The sequence below is a fragment of the Cucurbita pepo genome, chromosome LG19, assembly GCF_002806865.2.
Source record: "Cucurbita pepo subsp. pepo cultivar mu-cu-16 chromosome LG19, ASM280686v2, whole genome shotgun sequence".
In the NCBI taxonomy this organism is placed as follows: domain Eukaryota; kingdom Viridiplantae; phylum Streptophyta; class Magnoliopsida; order Cucurbitales; family Cucurbitaceae; genus Cucurbita; species Cucurbita pepo.
This window is the reverse complement of record NC_036656.1, coordinates 6310285-6321689: the sequence shown is the minus strand read 5'-3', so window position 1 is coordinate 6321689 and position 11405 is coordinate 6310285. Positions and strand designations below refer to the sequence as shown.

The window sequence follows — 11405 nt, the reverse complement described above, 5'->3', positions numbered from 1 at the left end:
TTTGACGAATACAAATCAATCTAACAAAAAAAAAATATATGGTTTGATTTGATTCAGTTCAATTAGATTTATTATTTAATAAAAAAAATTGGGTTAGAAAATTTTGTCTCAATATTACATAACTCAATACGACATTTTTAACTCGCGTTTTAGGGCAGTTATGATAAATTGCTTTTTCTTTTTAATATATTAATATTTATTGAGAACAGTATTGGAGTATGTAGCGTGACAGGTAAGAACTTAAAACTAAAACCCTAATTCGAAAATCTATAATCTAACTTGTAGTTTGTGAGGTATAAATTATTTGGAGATAAATATTAATGGGTTCAAATTAATATATATATATATATATATGCGTGTGTATGTGTGTGTATGTATGTATGTATATTAAATTTTATAAAAGTATACGGTTTTAAAAGTGGTTTTTAATTGAGAAAATGAGAGGGTGGAGTGGGGGCGGAGCGTAAAGGTTGGCGCCGAGGGAATATAGAGAGGAGAGGAGTCCTAATCTTAAAACAAAACCCGCCGGAACTAACGGAATTAAGATGGGTTAACCACCGCCGTTGTCAACTTCAATCCAACAAAATTCTCCAGTGAAGTGGACGCGAAGTAAACAAAAACTAAAAAACTCCCTAATCAATTTCATTAACCTCCTCCATTTTCAACCCCTTTAAAACCCACCGCACTTTATCCATCTCTTCACACTCAATTTTCATCACAGTTCCCCTACGGAGGTTTCAGCGGCGGCTCTACAGCGACCATGGACGGAGAACACGGCGGCGAGCGGCTGGTTGTGCAAGGTAGAGCGGAGATTGACACTAGAGCTCCGTTCAAGTCCGTTAAAGAGGCCGTCATGTTGTTCGGAGAAAGAATTTTGGTGGGGGAAATTTATGCCAAGAAAATGAAGGAAGTACGTATTTTAATTTTTATTTATTAATATTAATTATTCTTATTACAATTTATGCCTAAAAACTTGTTTAGTTTTAAATTATTTTTTTTAATATTACATGAATTAAAATATATATATATATATATATATATATATATATATATATATATTTCATATAATAATGTTGTTTTATCAGAGGGTGGAAGTGGGAGAATCGCAAACCAAGCAAAATGGAGAGAACAATCTACTAGCTTTCTGCCTTCAATCTCTCAAAGACGAGCTCGAACGCACCAAGCAAGAACTCAAACAACTCAAATCAACCGAACATGAAAAACCGCACCACGAGCATCCTCTTTCACCAACAATGGCAATCCATTCCAACGTCGACAAAGATCCAAAATTCGTACAGAATAAGAAAGAAAACAACACGAACATGTTGCAGAAAAAGAGAAGCGTTAAATTTGCAGTCCCTCTTGAATTGAACCGAAACATATCTGTGAAATATGAGTCCATAGCTCAAAAGTCATCATTGTCTCCGTCTTCGACTAAGAAGCCGAAGAAAAAATCTTTAGCCTATTTGATTGGACGATTTTTCACCAAAAAGAAGAAAAATCATCAATAAGCTTAATTGTTGTGATTATTTTGATTTATGGCTTTAGCCGATTAATTAGGCATGCGAATTTGATACGGGTCTTGCATGCTTTTTTTTAATCTTTTTGATAGTCCCATCAAGAAGACGCTTTTTTTTTAGCAAGTACTTCAAACGACCCAAATAAGGGTTTCCGAATTNGTTTATTCTCGTGTTTTAAGTTCGAAATTTGAAAAATTTAAAGTTTTAACACTACAAATGGGTGAATCGTCACATAGTTGATAAGGCATAAAATTTACGATATTAAACTATATTGTAAATTTAATTTCTTAAATGTTTAATTTACATTATTGATGACCCGTTCTTAGTGCATACAAAATATTTATTTAATTATTATAGAATAAAATATAATCGATCATACAGTGTTGCCCAATATTAATATTATTCAGTAAATGATCAAGTTGATTATTATTAAAAATTTGGAATAACCACGGTTGTCTGGATCTCGGGTTGAGAGATTTCTTATTTCTTCAAAAGGATCGAGATGTTGAACACAACCTTTTATGGGAAACACTCGCACTCTTTATTAAGATCCGTCATAAAAAAAAATTATAAAAAAATTATAAAATTTATTTTTAAAATACCTAAATTATTTTTTTAAAATATATATTTATACGTAAGTATTTTTATTAGAATATTAGCTGTAGTCCACAATCATCAATCTGGGTCGAAAGTTGGGCCGTTAGAGAAGAGTTCCAATCCAATAGAAGAGCCCGATCGGACGGTAAGCTTTTCGTATCTTTGTTTCCCGCGACCATTTTAGGCGGTTGAATACGTTTACTGCTAGGGCAAGAAACTGATCGGAATTCGTTTCTTAGAGATCATCATCAGATTTGGAAGAGGAGTGCTAAATTTTCATCAATGGGAGGTTAGTGCAGTTATTTTTGTTAATCTTTGAAGAAATTTCAGGTCTGGCATGGATAACTTTAATTAATAATTGATTCAGGGGCTCAATCCGAAAGGGAGGAGAAAGTGTCTCTGGAGCTAACCGAAGAAACGCTTCAGAGTATGGAAGTCGGCATGACATTCAGAGACTATGTACTTCCTTTCAATTCTCAAGTTTATAATTGAATTTTGTGAACGATTATGATAAAGATTTCTGACGGATATATGATGAGCGTTTGAACGTTCAGTGCTTAGTAAATGGATTAGCCAATGGTTCTCCGGCATTTCCTCACCTCTCTCTGTCGTTTTTTTTTGGTGTTTTGGTCATATTGTAGCTTAGTGTTGTAGTTTTTGATTTTGATGTCATTCCCCCCCTCAATTATTACTCTCAGAATGGTAGAATCAGTTCAATGGACTTTCATAGGACTTCAAGCTATCTGGTGACTGCAAGTGATGATGAATCCATCCGACTTTATGATGTTGGCAGTGCAACGTATGTGCCTCTTTAATCACCTCAGTTTAGATTGTTTTCAACAACTCTTCGTGTTCCCTCCATCTCATTGTTTTGGGGTTTTTTGTGGTTCCAGATGTTTGAAAACAATTAACAGCAAAAAGTATGGGGTTGATCTGGTTTGCTTCACTTCTCATCCTACAACAGTGATTTATTCTTCAAAAAATGGGTGGGATGGTAATGTTAAATACTGGAACGTATCTGCTTTCATATGCAAATTCACTCAACTATTTTATGTTAATTATAAATTTATTTCCTTAGAATCTCTGCGGCTTCTCTCCTTGAACGACAATAAGTATCTGCGGTACTTTAAAGGACACCACGACAGGTTTATTGCTCGTTTCTTCTATTTCTTTGTGTGTTTGTTTTCATTGTGTCCATGGCTCTGTATTTTTTTATCTTCTTCTAATGGAATCATTTACGAACAAGAAGAGCAACTTTTTGGTTTCCCTTTCTAGAGTTGTATCACTCAGCTTATGTGCTCGCAAAGAATGCTTTATATCCGGCTCTCTTGATCAAACTGTTTTGCTTTGGGATCAAAGGGCAGAGAAATGCCAGGTAATGTAATAGACATTAGAAGCTCAGTGTTAGCTCTCATCTCTCCCCTCCCTTCTCCACTCCAATGGGAATAGAACATTCATCAACTTAATTTGAGCATGCCCGTTTGTTAGGGTCTTTTGCGTGTACAAGGAAAGCCAACTACTGCTTACGACGAACAAGGTGTAGTTTTTGCTATTGCCTATGGAGGTTACATAAGGATGTTTGATTCTCGCAAATATGAGAAGGTTTGGAAAGACCGTTATTTACACATATATATAGTTAACTTTAAGGCCTATTCTTCTTTTGTAAGTGTTTTCCTGGATCTTCTGATATGGTGAAATTTTTCTAAGTTATAGGGTCCTTTTGATATATTTTCTGTTGGGGAAGACGTATCTGACACAAATGTTGTAAAGTTCAGCAATGATGGGAGACTCATGTTGTTGACAACTTCTGATGGGCATATTCATGTTCTTGATTCTTTTCGAGGAACACTAGTGAGTTTTTTTATTTTTATTTTAATCTTTCTCATGTTTAGGTGGTTAACATTATTACTTGTATGCTCAAATTGTCTCACATGTGCTATTACTTGCATTGTTTATGTAGTTATCCACGTACAATGTAAAACCCATTTCAAGCAATTCAACGTTGGAGGCATCTTTTAGCCCGGAGGGAATGTTTGTGATATCAGGTATGCATGTTTCCTGCTTGTGTTTGTCGGATCAAAATCCAAAACTATATCCAGCTGTAATATAAACTTCTTGTAGCTCACACTCATTCAATCTTTTAAAGATAGCTTGTAGATGTTTTCATGTATACTTTGATGTTCTAGTGTGAATATACTCACCTATATTCTATAGTACTTGAAATGTAAAGCCCCCAATTGTCAAAACATATGCTAGGAGGGGCAATAAGGGAAATACATTGATTATGTCTTAATGTAGCCGTTTTGTACAGGTAGCCTTGTGTTTGCCTTTTTATCTTTCAGTTGCTTTCTTTTGGGGGTTCATCTGGTTTTTAGCTATTGAGAGCGCTTTTGTAAGGAGAATGACCCTCACAAAAGGGTGGCTAAGTACTGCAATTTGCCCTTATGGCAATTTTGTGAAGTAAATTACTAAGTTGTGGGGAGATACCTCACAAATTGTTACTAGAGCAAGTTTCAAGGTGGGGAAGACATGAGGTATGGTGCAACTACAACTCAAAGAAAGTTGTGATAACAATAAGAAGGAGATAGGGAGACTGAGGAAAGCATTGGAAACTGATGGACCAACTTACATAAAGTCAAAAGGTGATTGCCCTTTTGGTTACAAAAGTATCATAGAGTTGAGGAGGCGAGCTAGAATGCTCGCTAGAGGGAGCCTCTTCCCAGAAAAAGAAGAACTCCAAGGGAGACTAGAGCGAAAAACGGTGCAATAAGGGACCCAAAAGTCTTAACCAATGATTAGAGCCAATTTTAAAAAGTTGAAATGCTGTTTTTCAAGAATAGATCTAGACGTATGGTTGTTCCAAGCATAAGGGTAAGTCAAAATTTATTGCCTAACAGAATCAGAGTAACTAATAGTTGTTGTGGTGAGCTTCAAATCGAGTTTGTCAATAAGTGCTTGGAGACATATCTACGTTGTTTTTGCCATGAAAAAAACCCAAATAATGGGTGAATTGGTTGGCATGGGTAGAATTCTAGTACAATATGACCTTCCACGCCTCCATTAACACCACATTTTTTCAAGCCGTCTATGGCAGATCACCTCCTCCCGTGATGTTTTTTGGGTCTTAAATACCCAACAATGTTACCTTGGATCAACAGTTGACTAAGAGAGATGTGGTCCTTACGAGGCTGAAACCATCTGGTTATGGCCCAAGATTGAATGAAAAAAATTGCAAATCAATGAAGGACCAAAATAAAATTTGTCGAGGGAGATTGGGTCTATTTGAAGCTTAGGTCGTACGGACAATAGTTGATGGTGTGACGCCTTATTGAGAGACGATCCCCGAAGTATTTTGGTCTCTATTGAGTCATTAGCCGGACTGGCAAAGTGGTCTACAAGCTCGAGCTACCCCTACAAGCCACAATTCATCAAGTATTTTGCATATCTCAACTCAAAAAAGTCGTGGAGGAGACACATCTGGTTCAACCCGAGGATCCTATACTGTTGGACAAGTTTGAATGGGTGCTAGAACCTCAAGATGTACTCGTCTGCTGGTTGAATGGAAGAACCTACCAATGCATGAATCGATATGGGAGTTGTCGAATGACTAGCACTAGATTTCCCGAACTGCACCTTGAGGACATGGTGTTCAAGACCCCACAGGGTGATGTTAGGCCCCTGGTTGTCCAAATGTTTGCGAGGAGGGGTTATAAGGGAAATACATCAAATATGTCTTATTGTAGCTATTTTTATCCATTTCGTACAGTTAGCCTTGTGTTGGCCTTTTTATGTTTTAGTTGTTCTCTTTTGGGGGTTTATCAGATTTTTCGCTGTTGAGAACGTCCTTGTATGGAGAGAACAGCCCTCTTGAAAGGCTGGCCAAGTAATGTAATCCGCCCTTGTTGCACTTTTGTGAAGTATATTATTACTAAACTGTGTGGCGATATCTCACATGAAGTCTCATCCATCTTCAATTTAGTGATTATATATCAAAGTAAAAGGCCAATAGTGACTTATTCAGATTGGAGGAAGGGAGGGGCATAAAAACGAATTCAATGAAGAGTTTAGTACTGTTTTCACTTTTGCACTCTTAACCTTTTTGGTGTTTGCGCATGTGACAGGTTCGGGAGATGGCAGTGTTTATGCATGGAGTGTAAGGAGTGGAAAAGAGGTATTGAAAGTTCCCAACTTTATTCCTTTTTTTTTTCCACATTCAACTTTTCCTTTCATAATTTCCCACCAATCAGTTGTTACATTATTGTGGTCCAAAACATCATATCGCGTGACTTCATAGAACAAGTAAATGACAGAGGATTCTAATTGCCGTAACTCAGATCAGAATCTTGTTATGCGTCGCTATTCTATCTTTGTCTAAGATAAACAGTTTGAATGTTTTAGTTTTGGTACGAATTATAATTGGATATCAAATGCAAGTTCATTACCATGACCGCTGAATGTATCAATTGTCATTAAATTGAGGATTAGATATCTTTTTAACAGCATGCTTAAGAATTCGATACTTAACAGGCCCTTCGTTTTATTACTTCTGTGTTTATGTCCCACCCAGGTTGCAAGCTGGATGAGTTCTGAAATGGAACCTCCCGTCATAAAGTGGGCTCCGGGAAGTCTAATGTTTGCGACTGGATCTTCTGAACTGTCATTTTGGATACCTGATTTGTCTAAACTGGGAGCATACGTAGACAGAAAGTAGAAATCTTGTGATTTGCATCATCTTCGTTAAACGCCGGTGAAACGACCTCTCTAACATCAGTCATGGGGGACATGGCAACCTGTAGATAGCATCCTCTTTTTCAAATCTTGTCTCAGAGAGGATGTACAAAAGAAAAGGAGCAGGAACTCTGCATTGTATCTTTGGTTATCACCAAAACAAGGTTTCCATAATCATTATTGGTGCTTAACTAGCCGCCCGACATCAACGCTTGATCTTTTAACTAGCTTACTCTGATAGAAAGTATCTAAAAGATGTAAATCATGAAAGGAAGACTGTTCTTAAGCTGATACGTGATTATAGAACCAATATGTTCACAATCCCATTATTGATTTGAAGCATCCGAATTTTTTGTTTTTGTTTTTGGGTCGAGTATTCACAGGTCAAAGGCTCTACAAGCATGAGTGTACGTACGTATCTCCCTTGTAACATACTGTATTCTCTATTTGCACTTGGTAAGGTTAAAAATGGTAACATAGTTGTTTTTCTTCTGTATGTTATATAATTCATACCTAACCAAAATTTCCATTTCTTTTCTGAAATGTGTTGGAGTAACAGGTAGAAGAAAAGGGGGGTTGTTGCAGAAAGAGCATGGAGGAATATAGTGCAGAAGAAGTGTCAGTTGTGATGAAAATAAGAGAGCCAAAATGGAAGGGAGATTTGATCTTTTGAAAAGCTCTAAATTGCAAATGAAAAGAAGAAAAAAGGGCATGCGTGAGTGCATGTCATTTGCCCCATGTTACTGGTAAAGGACATTACGTACTGGAAGCCTCAAAAAGCTTTGAAGATCTTCTTCGATCCACAACTAAATTTTTAGTGTACCTATCAGCCATGAATAGAAGAGAAGCTCTCTTCACTTTTTCTTCACTCCCCCTCCCCTCCCCTCTCTCTCATGTGGACTCTCTCACCTCCCTAAAGCTCATTAGAGTCATTCGGAAGCCATAAAGTATGACAATTTGTCAAACCAAACAGAGAAACGCATCCCCGCCCAATATCTTTTTGATTGGGACCTTATCTCAATGCCTCATTTTACAAGCATCCTGGGATGGAGACCCCGACCCCACTTTTAAATTCACAATAAAAAGTTTGCTTTTAGTTTCATTTGATCATTTCCATTATTGAAGAGTATTGCACTTTCATAAAAGGAGAGCAATTTCTTTTCGATAATTTATTCACCGAATGCCCTGAATGTCTATCTATTAGAGTCGCACAACGATTGGTTTTCAACTGTGTAGGTTGTTGGCAGATAAGAAAGGCCAAGATTCGAACTTGACGTCCATACATTACTCTCTCTTCGTTCAAGGTAGGACACATTTGACCCCAATGTTGCATACACTAAAAATTGATCAATAAATAAAGTAGGTTGAGAAAATGGTGTTAGAAAAGGTGAATGAGAAAAGAAAAGAAAATGTGAAATAATAAAGTGCAATTTACGAAGAAAAGTGGTTCAAACTTCAAAATATATACTGTCTATGAAAACGGCTGCATAGACATTCTCTATCTCTCATCATTTCATTCTATTCACTTACACTGCTACACTATACTATACTAACCATACCATACATTACTCTCTCTTCCACTTATTCAATTTCAAATCATTGCAAAATCTTTTCTACAAACTGTACCATTACCATTACCCCAACCCCATGATTCTCCTCCCCTTCCCCCACAAAACCCTAATTTTTTTAAATTAAAAAAATAAATTTTAAAAAACTAATTAATTTATTGAATATAAATTAAATATTGTATTTGATAGTTTTAATTTTGTTTGTAATAAATTCGTGAATATTTAAGAAAGAATGATTATGTTAAGTATCTATTAGACATCAAATTAGAACAATTTAACGACCCATTAAGCTCATAAAAAAGATTAAAATATTATTGAAGAAAAATTACAATTTTTTTTTTGTTTGTTAGAATTAACATTTAAAAATAAAACTATAGAAGTAAAATGTATCATTTTCTAAAATAAGGGCTTTATCTTCACTATATTAAAAAGTGGATGTTGGAGACTCAGTTTTGAACCATTTTACTGATCATTTTATACTTATTGGTCATTTATACAATTTTACTTCATTTATTCCATTATATCTATTACAATTAACATAATATTTGTGTTATAAAATTAGAACAAATCACATATTAGATAAAAATATTTTTTTAATTAAAAAAAAAAAACCTCAATCAAATATAAAATATTTTTGGTGTTTATTTTTCAAATTGACTAATATTTTAAAAAAGTTTGTTTTTTTTTTTTTTTTTTTTTNCGGGATATAATTATTTTTGGATTTTTATGGCTCTAAATTATAATGTTTATCTTAAAAAACACAAGGGAAACAGGGCTTCCACGGTCGGGATCATATAATAAGAGACAAAGATATTCTTAATTTCAGTTTTTCAGTACCTAATTAATTAGAAATTAAGGCAAACCCATTTCCTCAGCTGGGATTAATTAACATCATAATTTAAGATTACTTTATGGGTTTCATCAGATTGCGTCATCCGGTGAGATGGCAGCGTAAGAGTTGAGGCTGAGCTCCAGCGAAGTCCTCGAACCGGTGGCGCCGTCGTCGGAGCGGCCGTACCAAGTGGTAGTATAGTAGCCGTCCGAATATTTCGGCTTCATGCTGCAGAAGCCGCCGAGACTCCGGTCATCATGGATGGGAAAAAGGGGGAGAGTTTCTATCTCTTGCTCCTCGTCTTCCATGGATTCTTCAACATATTTAGTCTTTTCAAATACAGTCGCCGCCGCGGATGCCGGTGAAGAATATGGATCAACGCCGATCCACGACCCCATGTGGTGGCTCCGACGAGACCCCACCATGCTGCTACTTCCTCCCGATGATATCGAACACTCCTAAACATACACATAGAAAAAAAAATCAATTTTTGGAGGGTTTGAAGAGGTGGGTATTGCCGATCATATCAATTTTAGGAATCACGACTCTCCACGAAACAAAATTTCAATTTTTAGAGGGTTTGAAGAGGCGGGTATTGCCGATCATATCAATTATGAGAATCACAACTCTCTACAAAACAAAATTTCAATTTTTAGAGGGTTTGAAGAGGTGGGTATTAACTATCATATTAACTTTAGGAACCACGAATCTCCACATAACAAAATTTCAATTTTTAGAGAGTTTGAAGAGGTGGGTATTGTCGATCATATCAATTTTAGGAATCACGACTCTCCACACAACAAAATTTCAATTTTTAGAGGGTTTGAAGAGAAGGGTATTATCGGATCATATGAATTTTAGCAGGTTACGTAAATGTTAGGAATTACGACTTTTAAGTGATAATATTATCAACTTTGAGTGTAAGCTCTCGTGACTTTACTTTGAGCTTACTAAAAAAGCTAACTAACGTATTCCTTACTTATAAACGTATGATTATTTCCTCGAGTGTAAAGAGCTTACTCTAAAACTGTTCTCGAAAGTGGTAGACCCATATCCGTAATTTCCCATATGGCCGACAGCCACCATAACCGAAGAAGATGGAGCTGCAGAAGAACCAACACAAAAACAAGACAAAAAAAAAGAAAACATAAGATCTTCATACGAACAAAACAAAACGAAGAACAAGAAGAAGAATCAAGACCCAAAAAAGGGTATACTTGGAGGGTATTTGGTGTGGAACAAAGGAGAGGAAGAGGAATCTTCAGGCTTCGAAGAAATTAAGGAAGATTGCAGCTGTTGTTGTTGTTGTTGTTGTTGTTTAGGAACAGGAATTTGTTGTTGTTGTTGATGATGATGAAGATGATCAGAGGCAGAAGAAGTGAACCTTTTCTTCTGTCTTTCACGAGCCTTATGGTTCTGAAACCAATAAAAAACGTTCTTGCCTTCAATTTTACCGTACTGTCTAAGGCGAGCAGAGATCCTCTGGATTTGATCGGCGCTTGGGGACCGAACTCCATTGTTGTAATAAAGCTCCTTCAAGATTCTAATTTGGTCGGTCGTGGGCGTCCACCGAGTGCTGCTTTGCCGGCACACAAACCCCCCTTTGCCGTTGCTTCCTTCTTCGCTCCCCTGAGCAGCTGCCTTTTGATGATCCATTGATGATATCAAATTCAAAAACCCTCATAATAAAACCCCAAAAGGAACAGTTTTTATAATGAAAGAGTGGCACATGGAGTGAAATCACACACCAAATCTGTGAGAGAAGGACTGAAGATGACACAGAGAGAGATGATCATAAAAAGGGAAGGGACAAAAGAGGGCTTAGAAAGAGTGGGAATCAGTTTCTTTTTTTTTTCTTTTTTTCTTTTTTCTTTTTTTTTTTTTTTANATATTTACGAGAGGGGTTTTGAATGAATGAATGAATATTTGTAGGTTTTGATATTTTTGTTTATAAATGAAAATTTATTTATTTATTTATTTATTTATTTATTTATTCATCAATCCCTTCCATTCTATTCTATTCTATCTTTTCACCGCAGTGATATTTCTGTAGATATCAAAGATTTTCATGAGTAAAACTGTAAAAACATCTTCTGTTCATCATCTTCTTCTTGTTGTTGTTCAGATGAGAGGGTTGGGGCCTGAGGGAGGAGGGGGGGG

The 11405-nt window shown here is 36.1% G+C and overlaps 3 protein-coding genes across 4 annotated transcripts; 2 read left to right on the top strand and 1 right to left on the bottom strand.

Annotated features, from left to right (window-relative positions):
- The first annotated feature begins 706 nt into the window (after positions 1–706).
- LOC111782253 (WEB family protein At3g51220-like) lies at positions 707–1529 on the top strand. Its single transcript, XM_023663090.1, has 2 exons — positions 707–910; positions 1086–1529. Exons 1-2 carry the CDS (start codon positions 761–763, stop codon positions 1509–1511), a joined length of 576 nt encoding a protein of 191 aa, XP_023518858.1. The 5' UTR covers positions 707–760; the 3' UTR covers positions 1512–1529.
- A 732-nt stretch (positions 1530–2261) lies between these two features.
- On the top strand, positions 2262–7297 carry LOC111782054 (protein ANTHESIS POMOTING FACTOR 1). Of its 2 annotated transcripts, XM_023662829.1 has the most exons (11): positions 2262–2406; positions 2485–2576; positions 2816–2916; positions 3011–3111; positions 3196–3262; positions 3393–3492; positions 3606–3719; positions 3831–3968; positions 4078–4162; positions 6239–6288; positions 6685–7297. In XM_023662829.1, the coding sequence occupies exons 1-11, from the start codon at positions 2400–2402 to the stop codon at positions 6826–6828; spliced, it is 999 nt and encodes a 332-aa protein (XP_023518597.1). In that variant the 5' UTR covers positions 2262–2399; the 3' UTR covers positions 6829–7297. The 2 variants fall into 2 exon arrangements, with proteins under 2 accessions (XP_023518597.1, XP_023518598.1); XM_023662830.1 differs by lacking the exon at positions 2262–2406 and having other exon boundaries at positions 2485–2544.
- Positions 7298–9212: 1915 nt separating this feature from the next.
- On the bottom strand, positions 9213–10901 carry LOC111781692 (protein WUSCHEL). Its single transcript, XM_023662379.1, has 3 exons — positions 10463–10901; positions 10266–10348; positions 9213–9703 (listed from the first exon to the last, which is right to left on the bottom strand). The coding sequence occupies exons 1-3, from the start codon at positions 10899–10901 to the stop codon at positions 9335–9337; spliced, it is 891 nt and encodes a 296-aa protein (XP_023518147.1). The 3' UTR covers positions 9213–9334.
- Between the last annotated feature and the right edge of the window lie 504 nt (positions 10902–11405).